General features: G+C 64.6%; 12 protein-coding genes across 12 annotated transcripts; 5 read left to right on the forward strand and 7 right to left on the reverse strand.

Moving 5' to 3' along the window:
* Positions 1 to 1747: 1747 nt before the first annotated feature.
* Q8F55_001377 (uncharacterized protein) lies at positions 1748 to 3068 on the reverse strand (the record flags this gene model as incomplete). The annotated part of the gene is made up of 2 exons (XM_069350002.1): positions 1748 to 2369; positions 2419 to 3068. The coding sequence occupies 2 exons, from the start codon at positions 3066 to 3068 to the stop codon at positions 1748 to 1750; spliced, it is 1272 nt and encodes a 423-aa protein (XP_069213546.1).
* Positions 3069 to 4641: 1573 nt separating this feature from the next.
* On the forward strand, positions 4642 to 5577 carry Q8F55_001378 (uncharacterized protein; the record flags this gene model as incomplete). Its single annotated transcript, XM_069350003.1, has 1 exon — positions 4642 to 5577. One exon carries the CDS (start codon positions 4642 to 4644, stop codon positions 5575 to 5577), a length of 936 nt encoding a protein of 311 aa, XP_069213547.1.
* A 1040-nt stretch (positions 5578 to 6617) lies between these two features.
* Positions 6618 to 6936, reverse strand: Q8F55_001379 (uncharacterized protein; the record flags this gene model as incomplete). The annotated part of the gene is made up of 3 exons (XM_069350004.1): positions 6618 to 6724; positions 6787 to 6820; positions 6874 to 6936. The coding sequence occupies 3 exons, from the start codon at positions 6934 to 6936 to the stop codon at positions 6618 to 6620; spliced, it is 204 nt and encodes a 67-aa protein (XP_069213548.1).
* Positions 6937 to 7135: 199 nt separating this feature from the next.
* cyp1 (Peptidyl-prolyl cis-trans isomerase-like 1) lies at positions 7136 to 7866 on the forward strand (the record flags this gene model as incomplete). The annotated part of the gene is made up of 4 exons (XM_069350005.1): positions 7136 to 7219; positions 7256 to 7309; positions 7358 to 7526; positions 7655 to 7866. 4 exons carry the CDS (start codon positions 7136 to 7138, stop codon positions 7864 to 7866), a joined length of 519 nt encoding a protein of 172 aa, XP_069213549.1.
* A 149-nt stretch (positions 7867 to 8015) lies between these two features.
* On the reverse strand, positions 8016 to 9637 carry Q8F55_001381 (uncharacterized protein; the record flags this gene model as incomplete). Its single annotated transcript, XM_069350006.1, has 4 exons — positions 8016 to 9000; positions 9048 to 9359; positions 9394 to 9467; positions 9500 to 9637. The coding sequence occupies 4 exons, from the start codon at positions 9635 to 9637 to the stop codon at positions 8016 to 8018; spliced, it is 1509 nt and encodes a 502-aa protein (XP_069213550.1).
* Positions 9638 to 10223: 586 nt separating this feature from the next.
* Q8F55_001382 (uncharacterized protein) lies at positions 10224 to 12602 on the reverse strand (the record flags this gene model as incomplete). The annotated part of the gene is made up of 4 exons (XM_069350007.1): positions 10224 to 12283; positions 12319 to 12421; positions 12467 to 12562; positions 12600 to 12602. 4 exons carry the CDS (start codon positions 12600 to 12602, stop codon positions 10224 to 10226), a joined length of 2262 nt encoding a protein of 753 aa, XP_069213551.1.
* A 281-nt stretch (positions 12603 to 12883) lies between these two features.
* On the forward strand, positions 12884 to 14160 carry COQ5 (2-hexaprenyl-6-methoxy-1,4-benzoquinone methyltransferase; the record flags this gene model as incomplete). Its single annotated transcript, XM_069350008.1, has 5 exons — positions 12884 to 13088; positions 13127 to 13489; positions 13621 to 13828; positions 13879 to 14007; positions 14052 to 14160. The coding sequence occupies 5 exons, from the start codon at positions 12884 to 12886 to the stop codon at positions 14158 to 14160; spliced, it is 1014 nt and encodes a 337-aa protein (XP_069213552.1).
* Positions 14161 to 14342: 182 nt separating this feature from the next.
* Q8F55_001384 (uncharacterized protein) lies at positions 14343 to 15839 on the reverse strand (the record flags this gene model as incomplete). Its single annotated transcript, XM_069350009.1, has 2 exons — positions 14343 to 15571; positions 15632 to 15839. 2 exons carry the CDS (start codon positions 15837 to 15839, stop codon positions 14343 to 14345), a joined length of 1437 nt encoding a protein of 478 aa, XP_069213553.1.
* Positions 15840 to 16689: 850 nt separating this feature from the next.
* On the forward strand, positions 16690 to 20721 carry RAD5 (DNA helicase rad5; the record flags this gene model as incomplete). The annotated part of the gene is made up of 13 exons (XM_069350010.1): positions 16690 to 17304; positions 17340 to 17409; positions 17448 to 17450; positions 17489 to 17548; positions 17588 to 17800; positions 17842 to 18130; positions 18170 to 18334; positions 18376 to 18548; positions 18590 to 19042; positions 19078 to 19567; positions 19601 to 19888; positions 19925 to 20412; positions 20450 to 20721. The coding sequence occupies 13 exons, from the start codon at positions 16690 to 16692 to the stop codon at positions 20719 to 20721; spliced, it is 3579 nt and encodes a 1192-aa protein (XP_069213554.1).
* Positions 20722 to 20885: 164 nt separating this feature from the next.
* On the reverse strand, positions 20886 to 22278 carry Q8F55_001386 (uncharacterized protein; the record flags this gene model as incomplete). The annotated part of the gene is made up of 3 exons (XM_069350011.1): positions 20886 to 21829; positions 21990 to 22160; positions 22212 to 22278. The coding sequence occupies 3 exons, from the start codon at positions 22276 to 22278 to the stop codon at positions 20886 to 20888; spliced, it is 1182 nt and encodes a 393-aa protein (XP_069213555.1).
* A 562-nt stretch (positions 22279 to 22840) lies between these two features.
* On the forward strand, positions 22841 to 23758 carry Q8F55_001387 (uncharacterized protein; the record flags this gene model as incomplete). The annotated part of the gene is made up of 4 exons (XM_069350012.1): positions 22841 to 22893; positions 22940 to 22978; positions 23068 to 23302; positions 23336 to 23758. The coding sequence occupies 4 exons, from the start codon at positions 22841 to 22843 to the stop codon at positions 23756 to 23758; spliced, it is 750 nt and encodes a 249-aa protein (XP_069213556.1).
* Positions 23759 to 23958: 200 nt separating this feature from the next.
* IDI1 (isopentenyl-diphosphate delta-isomerase idi1) lies at positions 23959 to 25038 on the reverse strand (the record flags this gene model as incomplete). Its single annotated transcript, XM_069350013.1, has 4 exons — positions 23959 to 24251; positions 24288 to 24425; positions 24655 to 24849; positions 24897 to 25038. The coding sequence occupies 4 exons, from the start codon at positions 25036 to 25038 to the stop codon at positions 23959 to 23961; spliced, it is 768 nt and encodes a 255-aa protein (XP_069213557.1).
* Between the last annotated feature and the right edge of the window lie 324 nt (positions 25039 to 25362).

Genomic DNA, 25362 nt, shown 5'->3' on the forward strand with positions numbered 1-25362 from the left:
GTGCCACCCGAGGTGCCAATTTGGCGTACCACCCGAGCCCTCCGGCCCTCCCTCCCAACCCACTCGACACGGCGCCACGGCTAGCCTAGCCGGAGTATGTACCTCCCCGGTCGGCCGGTTACGGCTACTCGAGCAGGTGATGCTGCCTGCTATTGCTTCCTACTCGCCGACCGACCGGCGACGCAATCATGCATGCTGCTCTCACGAGACTCGAGCCACGGCTATCGCTGAGCCTCTGTTGCCAGTGTCGCCAGTTTCGTTTCGTCTCTCGAGTCGTCGGGTGGAAGCAACCTAACTTTGCGTCGACAGACGCACCCTCGCCTCGCCTGCTTTACCCGCCGCACGATAGCCCGCGTTGACCGAGCTCAACCCCGCCCACTCGCCCAGCCAACAACCTACCCCACATCCCCACAAACTAGCTCGACGCCATCCCCCACCCACTGCCGCCGGAGTCCCTGGCGCTCTGAAAATTTCCTCTGGCTAACCCAAACCCCCCGCTCTAATCGCGATGCATGTGGTGCAGCAGCGCCACAGGAGCCGCCGCCGCCGCCAATCACGCCGCGAGTTCCTGTTTCCGGTGCGGGCGCGCCGCCGCCCCGGCGCGGCGGACCGGACTCGGCCAGGCTGCCTCAGGCTGGCGTGGGCCACTAGGCGTCGGGTGGATCGGCGGCGCGCTCCTCCGCCCTCCTATCGCCGTCGGCCGCCTGCGCCGTACCCCGCATGCGCGCGCGTGCTTGATGGCGTGCCTTGGGCAGGTGGCGGCGGCCTCGAGGCTCCCATTCGCTCGCAGGCAAGGATAGCGAGCGAGCGAATCGTCTCTCGCTGACGCCACTGTTCGACGAAACTCTGCACCACATGCTGCTGCGCATGCTAATTAAACCTTGGTGGAGCTCCAGTCGTCAGTGCACGTGCGCTCCCATCGCGCAAGCTCGCAAGCCTCGCCGTGTCTGACGCGCTCACTGTGCAATGCAGTAGTGTGCAGCTAGTGCGAGTGGAGGGGGTGGAGGGGGGGGGGGGGTGGAGCAAATCGAGGTCGACGCGCGCCGTGACGCCCGAATGTGCCATACGTGCCGTGAGGTCTCAGTGCTGGCGTGCTGGCGTGCTGGCGCGCTCGCGACGCGTCGATAGCACGACATGTGCCCACTGCGCTGTCTCGCTCATGCTCGCGCTAGCGCCCCACCGCTCGCGGCCGGAACTTGGGCGTCATTCCGGCGGCCAGCGGCGCCAGTGAGCGCACGCAACAATAGAGTCGAGTCGGTTCCAGCGCTCCGGCAGTGTATTGTTAGTGTCCGGGGACGCACCGTTCCGACTGCGCCTCATCATGCTGGAGTCGATCATTGAGCCACAGCGTCAGAGTAGACGTCGCGCCACGCGCCATGACGCCAGATGCTGGAGCCACGGCCGCAGCCATGCGCACGAGCGAGATACGCTGGCAGCACTTGGCCGACATCGGCTAGGCATAACCGTCTCGTGGCAGTGCGTATCGATCGTAACGAGAGTCAGTGTCAGTGCCATGGTCGACAACCGCGTCCCTCTGAACAATACAGCTGGGAACTGCACATTGCTGCTGCATGCTACACACTGTTGTCGTCACACGCGCCACACGACGCGTCACATGATGCGGCATGTCTCCCCATGGCCACAACCGTCTTCCCAACGGCTCTCTCGCGCAACCGACTACCGGCGTCTCTCCCCTCCGCCCACAGGTCTGCCTACCTCACACTCGGGCTCCCCCTGCTGCGCCCCCTCACATGAACATGCCGCCCCCGCCCCCGCCGAATCCACCCCCAAAGCCGCCTCCGCCCCCACCGAACCCACCGCGACCCCCACCAAACCCGCCGGGGCCACCGAAACCGCCTCCAAACCCACCACGCCCACCGCGAGGGCCTCCGGGGAAGCGAGGCCCCCCAAGGTGGCCGAGGTCGGGGCCAAACTCGCCCGGCGGGGGCAGCTCGTCGCCCCAGTCTGGGTCCGTGCGGCCCACCCCTCCGAGCGGGTTACCGCCTGGCCCGGGGAAGCGAGGTCCGCCCGCGCCGGGGCCGACGGGGTCCCAGCGCGCCCCAGGTGGATTGATGGACCCGCCTGGACCGTCGCGGTCGGGGTCGCGCGGACGGCGGCCGTCAAACAGCGGGTGATTGAAGTCGACGAGCATGCCGCCGCCCGCTTCAGAGCCCAACCCGCCGGGGCCGCGAAGAGGACCGAGCGGGTCCAGGTCGCGGTGGCCGATTGATGGGCCAGGGATGCCGCCGACTCTGGGCACGTCGGCAAGCGGGTCGATGAGCGGATTCGGGCGCGCCGGCTCGGGCTGACCAGCACCAGGCCGCCTCGGGGCGCCTGGCTGCTGAGCTGGCGGTGCTGGCGCAACAGGACTGACTGTCAGCGATGAATACCACTGCTAACTTCTACCACTGAACTTACGGAGCACGGTATCCGTCCTTTGCGAGGCCAGGAATCAGCCGCCCAATAATGTCGCGGTTGTACTGCTCAATAAAGCCCCGCACGCGGTCGAGAGACGTGAAGCCAAGGGACGTCGCATCGCGGGCAGTCGCCACGCGTCCGCCTGTTGCCGCCGACGGGATGGGGAACGCTGACGCGTTGACAATATCGGCCAGCACGAGCGAGAGCGTGTGTGGCGCACCATCCTCCGCCATGGCATCGATCTGGACTCTGCCGCCCATGCGGCCCACGCGCACGCGGAACGTCATTGCGCTCTGTGGGTGGCGGTACTCGAAGCTGTATGCGTCCTCTCCGCGGTCGTTCCACCCACGCGGGAGGGCAGTTCCGGGGGGCGCGGCTTCGGGGAGCGCCTCGTCGGGGTCCACGGCCGTGGTGGTTTCCGACGCGGCGTCGTCAATCTCAGCCTCGGCGCCGCTGGGTCCTGCCTGGTCTGCTTCGGAAGCTTCCGTCGCGCTCTCGGCGCCGGCGAGCCGGAAGCCGAGCGCGGCGTGGATCGTGTGCGCGAGGGCTGCTACCGCATCGGTGGGTCTCGGGAGGGGCGATGTCGTCGAGGGCGGAAGGAGGAGCTGAAGCAGGGCGAGGACGGCCACGGGGTCGAGCGGGTTGGACATGGCGCGTGCTGTCGATTCCGAATAGGTAATCTAAGCTCGTGATCGATTCAGAGCTTATCGATAGACGCCGGGGAGACGCCGGGAGGGGTGCTGTCGAGGCGTGGAGCAAGCGTTGCGTCGTGCGTTTGTAATGAACCGGCAGCCAAGGCAGCGCGAGGGTGAGGGCGAATCGGGAGGCGCTGGAACTTTCCGAGCCGGAGCCGTCCCGAGATCTGAGATGTTGGTTCTGGGGTGGCGTTCGGGAGGCGATGGTGTGATGGGTCAGATGTGAGTGGCGAGTGGGTGAGCGAGGATGAGAGATTGTGCCAGATGTTGTGAGCGAGCAGAGACAGAGACGACGATGGGATGGATGGATGCAGGTTGAGCAAGACGAGAAGGATGTCATGCCGTCATGGTGGCAACGCGTCATCGAACACGACGGGAGCAGATTTGCCACGCGACAGCCATGCACGTCGACGTCGATGTCGATCCTGCTGACGTGATGGTAAACGACGCTGACTGCGTGATGCATGCCGCAAGCACTCACAATAACGAGCTCAGCTGCAAGTCGAGCAGCAGCAGCAAGTACTGAACGCACACGCGCCACACGGAATGCATTCCACTCTTACCCACGCACGCACCCAACGCGACCACCCAGCTTATCAAGGGATCGCCCCGCCGGCATCTTTCCCTGGAACATGCCACAAACCCGAGACAGGACCCTGCAGCGTCTTGCCAACACCTCGTACCCGGCGGTATCCTCGGCTACGCTACCACAGCAGTGGCCCAGGCCGTCGACAGCGAGGCAGCAATGGGAAATAGCCGCGTGCGCGGTGGGCAGGGGGGATTGCCCATCGTCATCGGATCCCCGTGCTGTGCCTTGTTGGGCCTCCGTGTCTGATGTTTTGGGCCAAGACGTCTGCCACGAACAAGCCCGGGAGCACGAACGATGGCGGCGACTCTGGCGCCAAGTCGAGTCCACGGTCGCCGGGAAACAGCCGCCCCAAGCAAGCAATGCATCGTGCAACACGGAGCTCCAAGCACGCGTCGCGGACCGTCGAGTCGTGCATGGCGAGTGCGTCACTCGAGCTGCTTGGCCGCTGCCAGCCAGGGTGGCGCTGGGTGTATCCGGCAGGCACGGCAACGACAACGCACGCGGGCCATCACGCCATCGGTGACCATCCAGGTGGCAGCAGCTCGTTATGGCAGGCAAGAAATTTTGTAATACGCAATAGAACTGCGGGTAAGCACACGCTCTGCAGCACGCGAAATGGGTGCTGGGGCAGGTAGGATCCCGGCAGATGGCGCCATGGTGATGGGCAATCGACAGGCAGCGTGCGCCAGCGTGCGCTTGGAAAACGTGCAATCGCTCGCCATGGCTGCTGGCGACGGGCACATGTATAAGACTCGACGGCGTCGTTGTCAGCTGCTCCGCAACCCGCACAACACACACCGCTGAGCACCTCGCCACCGGCCAGAAACACGCAGAAACAACAGCAGCACGAGAAACAATCGTCGGTTGCCACGAAAACATCGACAAACCCCACCCAGCCAAACTAGCACCAAACCTACCCCACCCCACCCACCCAGCGCGATGACCACCGCCGTCGCCCAGCCCCTGTCCCCCAAGTCGGGCGTCTCGCAGATCGAGGACGCCATCCTCAAGCGCGAGATCTCGCGCTCGACCCCCGTCGAGATCCACTCGCTGCGCCACTACTCTGCCGAGGAGGCCGTCGCCATTGCCGACCGCGGACGCAACGCGCGCAGCGCCGGCCGCGGGCGCGACTCGTCGCCCAAGGCGCTCGTTTACGCCTCGGGCTCGTCGCCTCCCCCCGGCGGCCTGCCCGGCCTCCCGCCCCGCCGCCGCTCGTCGGCCGCGTCTACTTCGCTCGACGCGCACGACTTCCACAGCCACCACCAGCCGCCCAGCGCCACCGCCGAGCCCAATGACGAGCCCATCCTCTACCTCCCTCCCCTGCTCTCTGGCCTGCCGCACGACCTCGCGCCAGAGGACCCCGCGACCCGCGGCGAGTTCGACACGCGCCTCCCCCACATCGACCCCGCGTCCCTCGCCCTCCACCAGGCGCTCCACCACTTCCACCCCGTCGACAACCACTACGCCAGCACAGAGTACCCCGAGGCATTCAACTGGCGCGACCTCCAGCTGCCAGAGGACGTCGAGCGCGAGTGGTACGTCGTCGTCTTCCGCTCCCGCCGCCGCCCCGAGTCGGAGAGCCTGTCGCTGTACGCTGCCGACCGCGCCGCGCACGCCGAGGCCGTTGCCAACGGCGGCCTCATCCTCTACTGGTACGGCGTGCCAGACCACACCGGCCTCAACATGGCCACCTGCATCTGGCAGTCGCGCAAGCACGCCGTCAATGCCATTTCTGGCCCCAAGCACATGGAGGCCATGAAGGAGGCCGCCGGCGCGTACGAGACGTACAACCTCGAGCGCTGGCGCCTGCAGAAGGAGATTGGGTCGACGAAGCTTAGGCTCGCGCGCTGGGAGGGAGGCGACGTTGGATGGTAAACTGCAAACTGCCACCGCCGCGACCACCATTCCACACCACCTTAAAAGCGCCATAGAGCCAGCCAGTCACCTAGCATATTTGGGCATTCAGCACGCACGCCAACGGCATTGTTGTAGTAATAACATGAATTAAAGTAGACCAAAGCGAGCAGTGAGCAGGGGCGTAGCGGCGGTGAGCAATGAGGACAGCGATGAGCACGTCGTGCGACGTCAGTGCCAGCGAGACGCTCTCCACCGCCACGTTGGACGTTGAAAGTCATGAGTCACGGTGCCAACCTATGCTCTGGCTACCAGGGCCAAGCCGCAAACTGCGGTAAGCGTTCGCGACCAGGGCCATGGACGGTCCACCGTCGAGCTGGCACGGTGAGGCCAGCGATCAGGCTTGCCATGGCGCGGTCACGGTGTCCTGGAGCTAGAGGTCCACTCGCAGACAGTTAGTCGTCGGCGTCGCGCACCCCCAGGCTGTGTGCAGCGTGCACGGCTGGGTCAGCCCCTATCGGCCGCTCGCGCATCCCCCCTCTCGTCGTGCTCGACTTTGACGCGGCCCGGAGCATTTTCCATTTGCGAGTTAGCGCTCTCGCACGCCGTCAGCCTGCGCCTGGTACCCGCGGCGTGGAGTCCACCCCACTGGCGCAGCGTCCAGTCCGCCCTACTGCCGCGGCGCCGAGTCCACCCCACTGTCGTCTTTGCCAGCGGGCAGGGCAGGCCCCGTCGTCGTCGCGTGCCCCTTGTGCACGGTGCCAGCGGTATGCGGCGGCAGTACGCGGCCTGCGACTGCCGGTACCGCTTCAACGCCAGGCCAGGCCGCCGTCGTGTCTGCGCTGCGCCAGCAGCTCCGCTCGGAGTTTGCTCTTTGCTCTTTGCTCGTTGCTCGTTGCTCCTTGCTGCTGGCCCGGCGCGCTCTCCCCCCACGCCCACCCGCCCCCCGCCGCCGCTGCGCTAGCCCACCCGGCCCCTCCCAGCTAGGGTATACAATGCATTCGACCGAAAAGAAACCTATGCGCCGCCGCTTGTTGTCAGCTCGTGTCTCGCTGGTAGACTTACACAAGGATGTTGTTGATGGGGATGTGGATCAGTTTGACGAGGTAGCCGATGACTCCCATGACGCCGAAGCCGATCGCGATGGCCTTGCAGAGCTGGATGTACTCTGCGCGGTGGGTCAGTACGCGGTCGCGCGGCGCTCGTCGCGCAGACGTCACGGAAACACACCCGACTCGGTGGGCTTGGTACACCTGTTGATGAACTGGGCTTGTTAGCACGCGCACTCGCAGCAAACACCTCCAGCACCCCACTCACGTGCGTGCCCTCCTTCACGAACGACTGGGGGATCTCGACAAGCTCCTTGAGGGACTCGGACATGGTGTTTTGCGGTTGGATGTGGATGGAAGGTTGGAGATGGGCCCGACGTCGATGTCGAGAGCACGCGAGTCAGGACGTGGCACCACATTGCAAGCGGTGGAACGGCGGGATCAAATTGTCAACCCACTCGCTCGTGGCATTGTCCGCAAACGTCGGTCAACAATATCGGCGAGACATCATCGCTGCACAACCCACAACCATGACAGCAAAGCCAGAATACGTGACCCTCGACACGTCGGTCGGCTCGCTCACCGTCGAGCTGTACACGGCGCACGCGCCAAAGGTGGGTTCCGCGCCAGCGACGCCGCTCACACCGCAGACGTGCAACAACTTCTCAAAGCTCGCCGAGCGGGGGTACTACAACGGCGTGATTGTAAGCAGCTGGAGCTCAAGCCTCTGGCACCAGCCGCTGACTAGACAGTTCCACCGCGTTATTCCAGGCTTCATGATCCAGGGCGGCGACCCCACGGGCACGGGGCGCGGCGGCACGTCGGTGTACGGCGACAAGTTTGCCGACGAGATCCACCCCGAGCTGCGGTTTGTCGGCGCGGGGATCCTGGCCATGGCCAACTCGGGGCCTAATACGAATGGTGAGTGAGCGAGAGCGAGCGCGCAGCGCGAGCTGGGGGTGGAGTGCGTTGCGATCGGTACACCGCCCACGGGGTCGAGCCAGCGCGACCCCCCCAGTCCCCCTTCCCCGACTCACACCACACCCTAGGCTCGCAATTCTTCATCACGACCGCCCCAACACCGTTCCTCGACGGCAAGCACACCATCTTTGGCCGCGTCTCCTCCGGAATGAAGACGGTGCAGCGGCTCGAGGCGGTGCGCACCGACGGCAACGACCGGCCGGTCGAGGACATCAAGATCCACAAGGCGCGGCTGGGCGACGCGGGGGTGTCGAGCTCGGCGCTGGTGTTCCGGGACTGAGCCGCCGAGCGAAGCGAGGCGTGCAGCGGCGAGGAGCGGCGCGGCGGCAGCAGCAAGCAGCAGCAAGCAGCAGCATAGAATGCAGTGTATACTAGCCCTATCACTGATACATTTCACTAACGGATATCTATCTAATACACACCCAAGCCCTACTTCGCAAACCCAAAGATGGCATTCGCCTGCTCCCTCGCGGCGCGCTCAGCCGCCGACCCGTCAAGCGCGAACGGCTCCAGCCCCATGGCGGCCCTCCCACCAGCGGGCACGTCGGCCTCGCCACCCGTGCCGGTGAACCCGCGCTCGCCCTGCCCTCCGGGAAAGTCGGGCGGGGGCACGGCGGCGCGCAGGCCGACCGCCTGGTCGCGCACGTACTCTGCGTTCACGGGCGTCATGGGCACGGCGGGGATATACATGACCGCCGAGGGGCCCTTGCCGGTGTGCGTGCTCTCGACGGCGTGGATCGTGTCGGCGTGCCACCAGGCCTGGTCGCCTGGCCTCACACGCGGGATCGACACCATGGCGCGCGAGAGCTGCAGGTGCGGGTGCGTGTCGTCGTTGAACTCCTGCGAGCGGGCCGGCGGCGCGCCGGGGAACGCCGTGCTCTCGGTATCGAGCACCCAGTTCTCTGGCGCGAGGTACGCCTCGTGCCCGACCTCGGCCCTGCTCTTGAGCTCGCGGAAGAGCGGCCGCAGGAGCGTGTACGCCGTCTGCTCCCGGATGAGCGGGTACACCCTCAGCGTGCCCTCGCCAGGCCCTGTGTCGGACAGGCTCGTCCAGCCCTGGAAGGCGCGGAAGATGCCGCACGCCCCGGCGCCGTCGTACATGTTCTGCTTGGCCGCGGCGCGCGCCTCGATCTCGGAGAAGGCGTCGAACGCCTCCCACCGCCCCGCGAGGATGTCGGCATAGACCGAGCGGTACGTCGCGTCCTCCCACCGCTCGATGCTCCCGCCGTCCATGTGCGGCCCGAGGGCGAAGCGCGAGTCGCCCGGGTGCCGGATGCGCAGCCGGTCGGCGTACGTGAGCGGCGAGGAGAGGGAGACGGAGGCCGTCGGGGTGCCGGCGAAGAGGGAGAGGAGGGCGCGCTGCGCCGCCATGCTGCGCGGGTGGGCTCGCGCCGCGAGCTGCGGCTTGGACCAGCTGTACGCCGTCAGCCTTGTACCCCTGTACTGCGTCGGGCCACGCACTACACCTCGAACACCTGCTTGTCGTCGGCGGGGAAGCCCTTGACCTGGGGGTTGGCCTTGATGTAGTCCTCGGTCTCGGCGAGCCACTGCTCCGCCTCGGCGCGGGGCACGACGTCGGTGAGCACGAGCGCGCCGGCGCGCTTGATCTTTGCGATCGTGCCGGCGTCGGCGTGGATCAAGTCGTCATAAGCAACGGTCGGGACGGCGGCCTGCTGCGCGCCCTCGATCTCGTCGGCGGCGCGCGCGAGCCGGGTCGTCAGCCGGCCCCAGCTCGCCGTGAGCGCCGCCTTGTCCGCGTCGTTGATGATCGCCCTGTCGATTAGCTTTGCCACACGCAGATACCCACCGCTTGAGGTCGCGGAAGCGCGCAGGCAGCACGGCCGCCTCCTCGCCGCTTAGAGACGCGAACACGCTCCCGATCTGAGGTCAGCCACGGTCGCCACGGCACTCACGTCGCCCTCGGGCCGCGGCTTGCGTCCCATGCTCGACATGGCGCCCATGCCCATCATTGGCGGGGGTGGCGGCGGCGGCGCGTGCGTCGCCGTCTGGAGGCCGCGGCGGGCCAGTCGCGCGAGTGTTGCTGTTGTCATTGTTGTTGTTGCGGGTCGTGTGCCACTTGTCGTGATGGCAGTGTTGTCCGCCGCATCCACCCTTTATACGCGGCCCATGCGCTGTTGAGGAGCATGCAAAGAGAGGAGCAGAGCCCGCCTGCATGCAATTAGCAGATGCGTGCGTGCTCGTCTCCCCAGCTGTTGGGGCCGACGACCAACATTACACAGTTTAGCAGTTGAGCCGAGGCACCGACCTGCTGATCTGCTCCGCTCTGTCGGCCGTGGCGCGTGCCTCACTACTCCACCTGCGGCAATGTCTGGCTTGGTGCGGCACGCCGCCCACTGCTGATCTTGACGCCGGCGGCAACAGCACGGTGCCGCAAGAACTACCCGCACCGACTCTGCCCGTGGAGACCCCCACGGCGTCACTGCATCGACTGGGGCACGCATGCATCGACTGGGGCACCCACCCGGCCCCCGCCCCGGCCCATTGTCGTCCGGTGCCCTCGGCCGGCCGGACTACTCTCGGCGCGACTTCGCTCCTCGTCGTTGCGCGCGGCTATTCTACAGATAGTCTACATGGCGCTACTGTGGCTGTCTATCAGATATTCCCATGGGACCACGCCTAGTCGTAGCCGCGGCCAGACCTCTGCTTGCCCTTCTTCTCCTTGAAGTGCTTTTTGCTGTTATTCCGCTCGTTCGTGCCGATAACCGGCTCGAGCAGCGGGCGTCCGTCGGGGCCCAGGCGGCGCTGGTGGGGGTACATTGTGGAGCGCGAGAAGCCGGCACCGCCAGTTCCGCCGCTCTCAGTCTCGACGGCGGCGCCCTGCGAGCGGCCCTTAACCACTGGGCGGGGCGCGGGGCCCGACTCGGTGAAGAAGGCGTTCTCGAGCGCAGCGGCGCGCTGCTTGCCCGTGCGCGCCGGGGCTGATGCAGCCGTGGCCTTGGTGGCACGGACGGTCGGCAGGCGACCCTGCAGCTCGCGGTCGTTGGCAGGGGCAGTCGATGTGCCGGCGGCAGCGATGGAACCCTCCGCGCCATCGACATCCACACCCTCCTCACCCACACCCTCCTCACCCTCAAACTCGTCGTACTCGTCGCCTGGGGCAGGGCCAGACGCCGCAGGAGCGACATACGTGTCGGCGTTCTTCGACACGTGCGTCTCGGGCGCACGCTTGCGGCCGTTGGCGTACTCCTCCTCGAGCGCGGCCAGCGTCTGCTCGCGCGACGTCGCCATGTACTCCTCCTCGTCGATGCCAGGCGGGGCACGGGCGTACAGCAGCTTGGCGTTGACATAGTCCTTGAGCACGTATCGCGAAGCACGAGACGTGTCGGGCATACCGAACGACGCACGCGTCATGCCGCGCGCAATGGCGTACGCAGACAGCAGGTCCTCCCATCCGACCTTGCCGGTTCCGCCGTCCTCGACGTCCTTGACGTCGATGCGGATACCGTACGTGCCCTCGAGGATGGCGCGGGGGATACGCTGGCACACAAGCTCGACGGGGGCAGAGTACTCGCGCATCTGGTCGATCGGGAGCACACCGTCACAGATCATGTCGGCCTGCGTGTTGGCGAACTGGGGGAAGACGAGACCGGGGCAGTCGCACAGGGTGATCTCGTCGGACAGGACGAGCGTCTGGAAGTGCTTGGTCTTACCGGGCGTGGCCGAGACCGAAACCTTCTTGGAACCGATGAGGGCGTTGATAGTCGACGATTTACCGACGTTGGGGTAGCCGACAAGACCGACCATGAGCTTGGTGGGGTTGGGGTCGCGCGTGGTCGCAAAGTCGGAGAGGGGAGGGGCGGAGTTGATGAACAGGTCCTCGAGCTCGGTCACGCTGAGCACGCGGGTGCGGATGTCCTCGAGCTCAGCTGGCTCCTGGTCATCCAAGTTGGTCTCCTCGAACTGCTTGACCACCTCGTCGGCCTGCTTGTCGGCCTCCTCCTCCACATCCTCGTCGATCTCGTCGTCCTCCTCAAGGTCCAGCTCCTCGTCATCATGGTCGACCTCGTCGTCCTCGTCGTCGTCATCATCGTCGTCCTCATCATCCTCATCGTCCTCATCGTCCAGTCCCTCCTCCCTCCTGCGCTGCTTCTCAGCCTGCTCCTGCAGCGCCGCCGCGTTGGCAGCCGAGAAGAAGGCATAGGTGATGCCGTGCTCCTCAAAGTAGTCGGCCCACACCGAACGCTGGTCGTACGTGAGCAGGTCGGCCTTGTTGATGAGCAGAAGCGCCTTCCTCTTGCCCTTGCCGGGGACAGTCACGTCGTCGCCAGTCGTCTCGTCTCCAACCTCCTTGACATACGCTTCCAGGTCGGCCGAGCGGAAGTTCAAGGGGTTACGCGCGTCGACAATCTGCACGATGAGATGCGAGCGCTCGAGCACACGCCACAGCTGGCGCCAGAGCTGGATGTTGCGCTCGAACGGCGTAAGCAGCAACGACGTGTCCTCGGCCAGGTGCGCGAGGTCTCGGCGCCAGTCGAGGAACGAGTCGCGCTCCTGCTGCTCCAGCTGCTGGCGGGTCATGGTGCGGGTCCATGCAGGACGGCGGGGCACCTTGAGGCCGTGGCGCATGTCGTACTGCTTCTTGGCCACCTTCTTCGTCTCGGTCGCGCTGAGGAGGTACGGGTTGATCGCTGCCGCGGGCATGCCCGGTCCGGCGACAATGCGCATCTTGGAGCGTTCTACGAGTCAGCAACGCTCGGCTCCGAGCACGTACCAGTGGTGAAGTCGGCATCGGCGAGAGCAGCGTTGGCGAGGAAAGAGTCGAGGTCGCGCTCATGCGTGACCGATGCAAGGGGGTTGGAGTCGTCGAGCGTGTACTATTGCTGGTCAGTGCAGCCCAGCCCGCGCCACGCATGGCTTACCAGCTGCGACTCCTGCGGGGCAATGGCCTCCTTGTGCTTGCGATTGATGAGGGCCTTGCCGAGGCCCGCCTTGGACACCTTTGTACGGTTGGGCGCCTGTCGGTCAGCGATGTACAGCCTTGGGGAGACGCACCATTTTGTCTCTGGTCTTGTCGTTGCTTGACCAGACGGTGTAGATGTTGCAACTCTGACGACCACCTTGCTGCCAAAGATTTTGACTTGGACGCTTTGCCACTGAAAGTGGAGGAAGTTGTAAGCCAATTTCAAAAGTCACGTGGCCATTAGGAATCAGTTCAAATAGGCATATTTGACTCCGCTAATCGTCCAAATCGCGTCGCGACACCACCCAATATTTCGATCCGGCTTTCTCCTACGACCTGTTTGTCGACGTCTCCTCGTACATCGCACACCAGAAAAATGAGCCGCAACCTTCGTTTCGCCAGCAGCCTGCGCACAATCGCCTCGGCCCCGCGTGCCGTCGGCGTCCGCGCCGCCTCGGGTGCTGCCGGCCCAACGCCCTCGCTGCCGCCTACTCCCGAGGCCACTTCCTCGACCGCCTCGTCCTCGCGGACCACGCACTTTGGCTTCAAGGAGGTCGCTGAGGAGGACAAGGAGTCTCTCGGTGAGCAGTTGGTCTGAGATGTATGCTAACCGCTCCAGTTGGTGGCGTCTTCTCGTCGGTCGCGTCCAAGTACGACATCATGAACGACACCATGTCCGCCGGCATCCACCGGCTGTGGAAGGACGACTTTGTCGCCAGCGTGCTCCCCCGCCTGCCGCCCAGCGTCCACCGTAACCCCGTCCGCGCTGACGGCACTGCCGTGCCCGACGGCGAGGCCCCCGCACCCGCGCCGTTCAAGGTGCTCGACGTTGCCGGCGGTACCGGCGACATTGCGCTCCGACTCCTCGACCGCGCGCGCGAGAAGTTTGGCAGCAGGGATATCGAGGTCGAGGTTGTTGACCTCACCGAGGGCATGCTGCACGAGGGACGGAAGCGTGTCGCCCAGGGCATCTACTACAACAGTGAGTGTCGGAGTGAGGCGGTTGGGGCGGAGGCGACTGCGGGCACCTCGAGAGATGCCAGACGCCACGAAGGAGGATCGCCCACGAAGAGAGACAAACGACCCATCTCGAACCTAGGCTCACACTCCCAGCCCCCCAGATCACGTTCACCCAGGGCAACGCCCAGGCGCTCCCCGAGCACATCAAGGACAACTCGATCGACCTGTACACCATCGCGTTCGGTATCCGCAACTGCACGTCACTGCCCGCCGTCCTCAGCGAGGCGTACCGTGTCCTCAAGCCTGGAGGCCGCATCGGTGTCCTCGAGTTTGGCAAGGTCACCAACCCTCTTCTGGCGGAGTGAGTTTGCGGCTGTCAGGTAGCGAAGGAGTAGCCACTCACACCCGCAGGGTCTACCGCCAGTACTCGTTCCAGGTTATCCCCGTGATGGGCCAGATCATCGCCGGCGACCACGCGTCGTACCAGTACCTCGTCGAGTCGATCGAGCGCTTCCCCAGCCAGCCCGACTTTGCCCAGCTGTGAGTTTGCTGAGTATGGCCTTAGATCCCAGCTAACTCCTCAGTGTCCGCGACGCTGGCTTCCAGACTGGTGCCATGCGCGAGGGCAAGGGCGGCGCGTGGAAGGACTACACCTTTGGCGTGGCGACCATGTGGACCGGTGTCAAGGCTTAGAAAAGGCCCACCGGCTGTAGCGATAGAACTGGGATATGCGAGCATAGATGCACTCCTCTTGGCACACCGCGGCAACCGGTTAAGGTGACGACACGTTTATGGCGAGATATTACGATTCACATTAACAAGACAATATAGTATAAGCATTGGCTGTACAACCGACGGCAGCAGCGAGTACGGGATTAGACGACAGCGTAAGGGCGCTGGATGTTGACGTCGGGCTGCGAGTCTGTCTGGTTGTAGGCAGGGCGCGACAGCTCCTCGGCCTGAAGCCTCTCGTGCTGAAGCTTCTTCTCGTGGTGCTCGTCGCCGACGACGTTGGTCTGGATGTAGACGGGGTGGTGCTTGTCGGCGTAGGTCGCGGCGGGCTGGTACGTGGCGTCCTGGTAGTCGCCGTTGGCCTCTGCCTCTGGCTCGTACGTGGCGTCCTGGTACTCGGCCTCGCCGTCGATCTGCTGCTGGGCGGCGTAGTACTGCTCGCGCTGGGCCTGCTTCTCCATGACGGGGTCGATCTCGGCGGCGCCGTTGGCCTCCTCACGAGCGCGCGTGTGGCTGCGCGTGATCTCGTTGGGGTCGGTGATCATGGGGCCGTGTGGCGCGGCGTCGGGGTGCGTGACGTCGTTGGCCAGGAGGCGCTGGACGACGTTGGCGACGATGGGAGCAGCGCCGGGGTACAGGCAGAATGCGTGCTTGACACCCTCGAGGCGCCACGAGCGCTCGGGGCCGAGCGACTCGCGGATCTGGTTGGCCTCCTTGCCGACCCACTGGTCGAGCTTGCCGCCAGACCAGACAGTGTAGATACCCCTGCCGGTAGGCTGGTACGACTCCTCCTTCCACCAGGTGAGGTTGGGGGCCCTGATGTTGTCCATCTCGGAGCGGGCGAGGTGGAGGACGTTCTTGATGACCTTCCTGTCGTGGATCATGGAGATGGTCGTCTTGTTGGCGTTGCCCATGCGGAAGAAGGGTCGGAGCATGACGCCGACACCGGGACCCATCTGCCTGAGAGGGGCGCGGAAGACGGGCCACATCTTCTTGGCGTTCCAAGTGCGCGAAATCCAGCCGAGGGTGGGGAAGAGGAGGTACGTGACGTGGATACCCTCCATGCGGCGCTCGAGCATCTGCGAGCACATCCAGGCGCCGACCGAGTGACCCATGAGGGTGAAGCGAGGAGCCGGGACACCCTGGCCCTTGAGGCCGCCCTCGACGTGCCACGCGTTGAGCGAGCTCTGGATCGTCTCGACGAGCTCAATCTTAGTCTCGAGCGTCTGGATCAGGTCGAAGGGCTTGGAGGGAGGGGGGCACGACGGGTCGTGGCCAACGTGCGAGGTGCAGAGGATGGCGTACGAGTCGGGGATCTTGGCGTGGAGCTCCTCGAGGAACTCCTGGTAGTAGTTGAGCAGACCCGGGTTACCTAGCAGGTATCAGCTGGGTGCTCCCTAGGTCACTGCCACTCGTGGCTGCTCTGTCTCACCCAGAATGAAGAGAATGAAGTTCTCGGGCGGGACGTGGTTGCCGCGCTTGGGAGGCCAGTAGGTCATGGCAGCCAGGCCCTCACAGCCGGCCTTGCGGTGCTCGAAGAAGCACCGGACAGGGAGCTGACCATCGCCGGCCGCCTGGAGGAAGTCGAGCCGGGGGTCGAAGTTGGAGCCGACAGAGGATTCACCGTCAAAGGAGGCCATGCTGGGAGGTGTGAATGAGGTGAGTGAGATTCGCAGTAGGTGCGAGGGTGGTGTGGCATCGACCAGTCATCGCCAGCCTTCTTAAGTGTTTGCCCATCAAGCCAGCCTGCTGGACCTTGACCTTGCCCTCGTCGACCTGATGGCCGACGAGGCGGTGATGCATCGGACACATGGATGCCCATCGCCGGTTGTTGACAGGATGACGGGGCCTCTTTTGCCGGGCCGGGCCAACAGTAGTCGTCGCCAGAGATTATGAAGTCACAGGAGGACCTAGTTGTCCTGCAGTCGGTAGTGCGCAGGCCTGGATCACGGGGGTTAGGGTGGGTAGGGGGGGAGGGTGGGGTGAGCATGTCAGTCGAGACACAGTCCGGATTGCTGGGGACGGCCGTGTGTGCTTGGGTCCGGTGGTCGGCAGCAGGGCGCGTGGAGTGGGCACGAGAGAGAGAGACACGGGCCACCGGCGACGTGGTTTGAGCTGTGAGGGGAGAGGTTGTCAATGTCAACGTTGTCGAGTGCGTCGCTCGCTGCGGTCTCTTGCCCACACGACCCCGAGCACGAAGGTCGGCGCGTCGTCAAAGACACGACGCTCGACTAGACGAGGCACGCCGCCGCACCCACACCCACGGCGCCATGGCGCATTTGTCCACGTGATCAATTCAGGGTCTGTCACGTGAATGCCATGTGGGCAACAGATGGAGGTGGAGGTCGATCCTTTGCCCACTGTAGCTGACTGGACCTGCATGCCACTGCACGCGATTCATGAAAAGCAACGACGCGTCGAGCACCCAGCCAGCGCGCGCCGTGCACAAACCACAACAACAACAACACCTCGGCATCGCGCACACGCCTCATGTCGATATCACCAAAACCAGGCCTCTTCTTCCCGGCCGACTCGGACGGCGAAGACGACCTCGAACTCGGTAGCGGCAGCGGCGGCACCGCGACCGAGCAGCGCGATGAGCTACCGTCCGCCGGGGCGTCCTCGTCGTCCGCCACTCGGACGCGGACGGTGAGCCCTGCACCTCCGCCCCCGCGCGTAAAGGAGGCGCTGTTCATTCCCTCTGATGATGAGGACGACGACATCATGGCGGTGGACGAGCCGACTGCAGGGCCATCGTCCTCGGCGAGCCGGCACCCGCCTTCCTCGGCGCCTTCCTCATCCCTCGCCAAGCGCCGAGCTCCGGCCTCTTCACCGTCCAACGCCCCCACGGGGTTCAGACGCGGATACCTCGGCGAGTTTGTCTGCGAGGGCTGGTCGCTGTCCAAGGGCAAGGGCTACTGCTCCCCCGGCAGCAAGCTCGTGTTTGAGCGACCAAAGGCCAAGGCCGCCGCGACTGCGGACAGCTCCTCCAAGGGAGGCCCGACACGCATCGTGAATGGCAAGGTGGTCAGTGGCACGAAAGCGCCTATTGGAGGAAAGCAGGCCACGCTGAGCTCCATGTTTGCGAAGAAGGCTTCGCCGGCGGTAAGAGTCTCCGCCGTGCGTTGCTGACGATCCAGCCTGCGAAGAAGGCAGCGGCCAAGGCCAAGATTGACCAGGTTATCCGATTTCGAAACGAGCGCGGGTTTGGTGAGTGCCGCTCTAGGTGCAATGCTGACTCTTCGCAGAGGGTAAGCTTAAGACTCGATCATCGTGTTCTAACGCCCAGTCGGTCGCCTGTCAGTCACCGAGGCTGGCTTCCTCGTCCACCTCCTCGACAGCGGCGTTAGTAAGTCTTCTTATCATCTGTAGCTTGCTGACACGTCAGTCGAACTTGAAGGTCATGTCATCGACTGTCCGCAGGTGCTCGCGACGGGCACGACGATCCTGCTCAACCTCAAAGTGTACCTCGCCAAGAGGGGCTTCGAGGAGACGGACAAGAAGGACAGGAAAGAGGGGAGCACATTCTGGCAGGAGCAGCAGGAGACTGAAGAGGAGGAGGCTATGAGGAACCGAAAGGACGCTCTCGGGGCTTTGTTCTGTGGGTACTGCTGAGAGAGGTTACCCGCTGACACGACTCAGCACGCATCGGCGTCAAGCCAATTCAGTCCAACTCGCTCCTTACAGCCCAGAAGGGCCCTGGTACCGCTGCGGCGACGATCAACGCAACGTCGCTTAAGCACTTTGAATCTTCGCCAAAGAAGCGCAGCCCCAGCCCATCCAAAGGCTCCAACGGGAAGGCCAAGGGCAAAGCTTCGGCATCGGCATCGGCCCGCAACAGCGACGAAGAGGACGAACTCGATGACAGCGGCGACGAAGCTGAGAAGCTCGACGAGGAACAGATGCATGAGATTGACACAATCTATCGCAAGTGAGTAAACATCAGGCACGGCACAAGCTAATGTGGCAGAGCGCAGATGAATGACGCAATGCTCGACGAAACCGACCCCCCAGACACTTTCCTCTACACCCTCCGGCCGTACCAAAAGCAAGCATTGACATGGATGAGTGCACGCGAGACGGGCAAGGACAATCTCCGAGACACGAACCTGACCTTGCATCCACTGTGGGAGGAGTACGTCGAGTGTGCTGTGGAGCTGCCGCTGAACGTCATAGGTACGCGTTCCGGAAGGACCACGCCATCGGCGAACCCATTGAAATCGAGGATGACGATGACTTTATCGACCCGTCCCGCAAGTTTTACTGGAACCCCTACAGTGGCGAGTTGAGCCTAGAGTTCCCAAAGTCTGAGAACTCGGCCCGGGGGGGTATCCTGGCGGACGCGATGGGTACGTCATCCACAGCCACACAGCCACAACTAACCACGTAGGGATGGGCAAGACCTGTATGATGGCTTCCCTGATACATCGAAACCGCGAGGTCGTCGACGACGACCCCGAAGAGCCAGAAGCTGAGCCAGTCAAGCAGGAAGCGAGCAAGCGTCGCAAGTTTGTCCAAGTGACGCTGTCGAACCAGTGGAAGGCGGTGGCCAATGCCCCCAAGCCGGTTTCCCGGCAACCCCCTCGTGCAACACTGGTTGTCTGCCCCGTTTCACTGGCGTCGCAATGGCAGGAGGAGCTTACCAAGATGTCGGCAAAGGGTTCGCTTACCAGCTTCTTGTGGTACGGCAATGACCGAGCCGATGTCGGGCGCCTCCTGGCTCAGGAGGGCAAGAAGAAGGTCGATGTGATTATCACGAGCTATGGAACCCTGGGCAGCGAGTACCAGCGGTGGATGAAGAACAAGGACAAGCCCTCGTACGAGGGTGGCAGCATCTACGATCGTGAGTGAGGCCAGAGGGTGGTGGCTGACAACCAGATGAGTTCCTCCGGATTGTGCTCGACGAGGCGCACAACATCAAGAACCGCACGGCTCAGATCTCGAAGGCATGCTATGAGCTCAAGGGCCGCCGTCGCTGGCCGCTCACGGGCACGCCAATTGTCAACAGACTGGACGACCTGTACTCGCTGCTCCACTTCCTCCGCCTCGAGCCATGGGGCGTGTACAGCTTCTTCCGCAGCTTTGTCACGATCCCATTCCTAGCTCAGGACCCGAAGGCACTCAATGTGGTGCAATACATTCTCGAGTCGTGCCTCCTTCGGCGAGAGAAGAACATGCGCGACAAGGACGGCAAGCTCGTCGTGGACCTTCCGTCCAAGACAATCGACGTGCAGGTGCTCAACTTCTCGAGATCTGAACGGCAGATTTACAAGCGACTCGAGGATCGCGCCAAGAGGCGATTCATTGAACTGGATGCCGACGGCCGTGCCATGTCAAACTACACTTCCATCTTGGCCATGCTCATGAAGTGGGTGTGTCGTGGGAGCAACGCTGACGACAGACTGCGCCAGTGTGTCGACCACCCTTTGCTGGTCATGGGCAAGGGGTCAGACGAGGACAAGGACGGTGATAAGCTGCTCGACGGAGACGACGACGGCGAGGCGAGCGTCAAGCAGTTGATCGCCGACTATGCGGGCCAGAAAGGTGGCAGTGGTGGCGGTGACGACGTCGATCCTGCCTATGCTCTGCAGGTGTTGAAGGAGCTCGCCGACGCCGAGTCGACACCGGAGTGCCTGATCTGTTTTGGCGAGGTCTCGGACGAGGTGTTGCTGCCGTGCTACCACAGAGGGTGGGTGAACAAGTGTAGGTTGCGCTAACCCACCAGGTGCCAAGACTGCATCGTCGACTACATTGGCCACTGCGAGGACTCTGGCAAGGAAGCGGTCTGCCCTACATGCGAGAAGGGGCCCATCACCGTGGCTGATCTGCGCTCGGTCCAGCGGAGAAGACGACACATCAACCCGTTCACCAAGAGTGGGCAACCGGCGTCGCAGGGTGAAACGGTCACGCTCGGCAAGGTCGACCTCGTGACGAGCACGAAGCTCCGGGCTCTGACGCGCAAGCTCGAGCAGATGCGGCAAGAGGACGGCCTGTACAAGGCGCTCGTGTTTTCGCAGTTCACGTCGTTCCTCGACCTGATCGAGAACAGTCTGACGGCCGAGGGCGTCAAGTGGCTGCGCTTTGATGGCTCTATGAGCCAGGCGCAGCGCGCTGCCACTGTCGATGAGTTTGGCGAGAAGCACAACGAGCCGGTGGTGCTGCTCATCTCGCTCAAGGCCGGCGGTGTGGGTCTGAACCTGACCATGGCGAATCGTGAGTTGGAAAAGCTGCCGCCCAAGCTAACTCTCAGACGTCTTCATGATGGACACGTGGTGGAACGAGGCGATTGAGCAGCAGGCGATCGACCGTGTGCACCGACTTGGACAGACGCGGCCGGTGTTCGTGACGCGGTACATTATCAAGGGGACGGTCGAGAAGCGCATCATGAAGATCCAGCGGACGAAGACTGCGCTGATCAACGCGTCGCTGGCTGGCGCGGGCAAGGACAAGCGGGTTGGGCTTGCCGACATCAAGAAGATCTTTGGCCTCGACGAGGAGGACAGCGAGGACGAGGTGTACTAGGGCGTGGAGGGGTACGCCAGCAGGATAGCAACAGGAATTGCACATAGCAACGCACACACATGGCATTATCATCACATCAAGGAACGCATGCATGAAGATGTAGGAGCGAACGTATGGCTTTGCTAATTGAACAACTTGTGGGAATCTGTCTGTGGCTAGTATGGCTAGTAGTCGATGTAGAGGTCGCTGACCTCTCCCTTGCCGATGACGCGGTTGAGGATCTTTGCGAGGCGGAGTCCGCCCTGCGCGAGCAGGCGCTCCAGGACCTTGTCACCGTCAATGTGGCCGATGTACTCTGGCGTGTCGAGCTCGATGAGGGGTCCGGTGCCCGTGTACTCGCGGGGCCACGCGTACTGGCAGTTTATCCCGTGGATGCTCTTGGACCAGGTGTACGGGCAGGCGGGGAAGGAGGTCTTCTCGCCGCGCGCCGCGAGCTTGGACGGGTGGTTGGCGAGCAGGCGGCGGTTAAAGCCCTCGTACGACGCGTTCGGGACGGGCAGGAGGGGCGCGACGACGCCGCGCAGCGTGTCTGGCAGGCTGAGCGCGGCGAGGTGGCCCGCGTTCACGAGGCCCTCGAGCCACGGCGCGCGGTGCGCCGGCTTGCCCTGCTTGCTGGGGGCGAAGCGGCCGACCGAGGAGTGGGGGTACGGGTCGCCGCTGTCGGGGCAGGCGAGCCAGCCCTCAACGTCGTCGCGCCACCACTCGCGGATGCCCTCCCACACGATCCAGCGGACGTAGGGGTCGAAAATGGCGTTTGGCGGGAGGCTGTCCTCGATCTGCTTGCTCGGCAGCGGCGACGTGTAGTTGCTCAGCTCGCGGATGTTCTTGGTGATGATGCCGCTGTCCCAGATCGAGTGCAGGTTGCGCGCGCGCCCCTCCCACCGGAATAGCGCGCCGTTGCCCCCCTTGTCTCTGCCGGTCAGGTGCAGCGGCTGGTGCAGGTCGCCGAGGAAGTGGACGAGGAAGCGGAGCGTGATGTCGCCCTCGCCGTCGATGAGGCCCTGGGTCTTGTTCATGATGGCGGTGAGGACGTTGACGTCTTCGTTGTACCACCCGTGCTCGCCGTACTCGCAGTGGGATGTGGGGCCTCCGGGCTCGTCGTTGCGGGCTGCGAGGGGGTCAGCGAGGCACAGGGGAGGGGTCGTGGTAAGCGCGATGGCGGCAAACGCCGAGGTCTCCTCTCAGCCCTATCACACTCTCCTCCCACCCCCATCACAACCACACCCGCCTCGCTCACTCGCTCCGCTCGCTCGCTCAGCGGCACTCACGATTGATATAGTGCATCGGCCCCGTCTCCGGATACTGCCTGCGCACCATGTCCGCCCAAGCGGCCACCGGCGCGAGCTGGCAGTTTGCCTGCTTGGGCAGGATGCTGCACAGCGCGTCCCGGACCTGGGGGTGGAGGTGGATCTGGGCGATGGTCGCGACGATCTCGTGGCCTGAGCGCGAGCGCGTCAGCGAGCGCAGGGGGCGTAACGACGACGACTCACCTGCTGCGCCCCAGGCGAGCGCGGACGGCGCGAGTGCGGCCCCTAGCGCGAGGGCGAGGAGCTTCATGGGTGTGAAGGAGTGTGAGGAGTGAGAGTGGGTTAGAGTTGTTGGGGTTGTTGAATGGTGGCGCGAGGGAGGAGGCTGTTGTGGCTTATCGACCGGGGGCCAAGTGGGCTGGGCCAGGCGACCGCGACGTCAGGCCACGTGCGCCACGTGGGTGTGCTCCCGTGATCGGACCGACTGCCCCCCCTGGCAGCCATCCTCGCCGGACCGCCGGCTCCGCATCCGACCTCGTGCGCGGGGTCGCGACTCCGCTCGACTTGTTGGGGGTCGGAGCACCTTTGATGCTTCGCGGGGTATGCGCGGGGGGCGGAGGCGCCGAGAAGCATGCGAAGCGACGTAGGTGGGCATTGTCTCGTGGACGTTGTCCATCTCGACGTTGCCATTGTCCATTGACGCCCGCCCGACAACGTAGAGCAGAGCAGAGCACGTACGCCGCCGCCCCTCGGCCCCTCCGCACGCCCCCTCCCCCCTCCCTCGTCGCTCTCTCGCCCACTCGCTTACCCCCCGCTCGCCCGAATCCAGCGGCACGGACATGACCCTCGGCATGACGCCCAGCGCAAGCGCAATGGGCGCCGACGTCGAGCGCCTCGCGCAGGATATTATCGCGCAGTACCGCCGGTAGGTGGTCGCGTGAGGCGGCGCCGCGGCTCGCTGACACGACCAGGCTCGCGCCCGACCGCCGCCTGCTTATCGCCGTCGCTGGGTGAGTGCGCTGACGGGGGGGAACCCGTGCGGCCGTCTCCGTGCAGGCCGCCCTGCTGGCACACGCACTGACAGCTAACGCCCGCCCAGCCGCCCCGGGTCGGGCAAGTCGACCCTCGCCTACCCCCTCGCCGACCACCTCAACGAGCTGATCCTCGGCCACCCTGTCGCCCGCGCGCCGATCAACGCGGCGACGGCCGTCGCCTCGCCGCCGGCCCAGCGCGCCGACGACGACGTGGCCATCTGCGTAGGGCAAGACGGGTGGCACTACACGCGCGCCCAGCTCGACCTTTTCCCCGACCCCGAGGCGGCGCACTGGCGGAGGGTGGGTTGCTGTGTAGGGCCAGCTGACGCGCAGGGAGCGGCGTTCACGTTCGATCTCGGCTCGTACGCCGCCTTTGTTGAGGCCCTCCGCGTGCCGCTGGAGGCGGCTGCGCCCATCCCCTTCCCGACGTTCGACCACAAGCTGAAGGACCCGAGGCCGTCGCCGACCCCGATCCTCCCGCGCCACCGCATCGTCGTCGTCGAGGGCCTGTACACCATGCTCGATGAGCCCGGCTGGCGCGAGCCCGCGGCGCTGATGGACCGCCGCGTCTGGGTCGAGGTGCCGCGCGACGTCGTGTTCCGCCGCGTGCTGAAGCGCAACACCGAGGCCGGGATCGTTAGCCTCGAGCTCGCCGAGAAGCGCGTAAACCAGAGCGATATGGTCAACGGCGACGACGTGTACGCCCACCGCTTCGAGGTCACCGACACGATCTACCCCGCCGACGTGCCGCAGTAGGCCTGAGCGCCCGAGCGAACAACAAAACACACCCATTGTAGAATACTCCCACTGTCACTGCCACTGTTACCCCACCCCACTTGGCCCCCCCACCCACTGGCTATAGCTATGCATGTCATTAGAGTCCGAGATATGAGTACCAGTCCTGTAGTTGTCTACCAAAGCAATGCGCAAGTACTGCAGTCGATGCCTACGCAAGCCTACGCAAGCTTCAAGATGTCGTTGAGGCGCGGCTCGCCCTCGAGCACCGTGGCCGTGACGGCGCCCTTGCCGGCCGCCTCGTCCCAGCCGAGCGCGCGCGACTTGGCCAGCATCTCGTCCCACCAGGGGAACAGGAGGTCGCGCGCAATGAGGCGGAACCACGGCGTAAAGCTGTACTGCGAGTCGGCGAACATGGCCTCGAGCTCGGCGCGCGACACGTAGCGCGCGTCGCCAATCTCGTTGGGGTTGATGTCGGTGGTGACGTCGAGCGCCGTGAAGAGGATGTAGTCGACTGTGCGTCAGCGCGTATACGCCACGCAGCACCCACTCTCGTGCTCGCCCCACTTGCCGTCCGACGGCGCGAGGTAGTGGATGCGGGTGAGGAAGGTGAAGTCGTCGGGCTTGACCTGCGACGTGGGGATGCCGAGCTCGTGGTCGAGCTTGCGGATCGCGGCGGCGCGGACGCCTGGGTGGGTGTTAGCTGTGGTAGGCGTGGTGCGTGGCGGGGTCGACACGGCGCCGAGGTCGGGGCCGGCTAGCCCCTCGGCTCGGGGCTCGGGGCTCGGCGGGTAAACTCCCTCCCTCGGTCTTGGCACGGAGCACCAGAAGCACGGAGCACCGGCGAGCATCGACGAGTCGGACGACTCGCCGCCGCGCGCCGCTGCTGCTGCAATCCCACCGCGCGCGCTACTCACCAGCCTGGCCCTCCTCGACAATCTCCGACTTGATGTACAGCGGGTGCGAGCAGCAGGTGTTGGTCCACTGGTCGGGGAAGGTGATCTTCTCGCTCGCGCGCTTCTGGAGCAGCAGGCGGCCGTCGCTCGGGCGGAAGAGGAAGACCGAGAAGGCGCGGTGCAGCAGGCCGTCGTTGATCGACGTCATGAGGTGGCCTGGGGGTCGGTCAGTAACGAGCTCGCTGCTGCGACGGTGGACGCACACTGCTTCTTGGAGCCCTCGCCGTACGCCTTGTCGTTCTCGTCGACGAGGATGCAGCGCTCCTCCATGAGGCGGACCTGCTCCTCGTCGTAGCCGTCGAGCGAGAGCTCGGCCGTGGTTGTCGTGGTGGTGGTGGTGGACATTTTCGGTGAGTGTACAGAGCCAAGGTGGACAATTCGCGACTTTGTCAGTGGCCAAGGCGCGTCGAGAGGGGCAGATCGTGCCACTCGTGGCGCGCCGCGCCGTTAGCCGGGCGGAGCAAATATATTTGATATTATCAGCGCGCCGTTGGAAATCGAGCGCCAAACGCCACGTGTAAAACAGGCAGATCTGTCGTACCTCGCGCCTCGCCGCCAGCCTCGACCCGCCTCGAGCAGCCGCGCGCGACCAGACCACACCGCCATACATGGGCGACGCGGCACGCAGCTGCGCGCCCTGCCGGCCCCATGATCCTGGTCCATGACACT

Source organism: Vanrija albida, assembly GCF_041260175.1.
Source record: "Vanrija albida strain AlHP1 chromosome Unknown contig_1, whole genome shotgun sequence".
NCBI classification, from domain to species: domain Eukaryota; kingdom Fungi; phylum Basidiomycota; class Tremellomycetes; order Trichosporonales; family Trichosporonaceae; genus Vanrija; species Vanrija albida.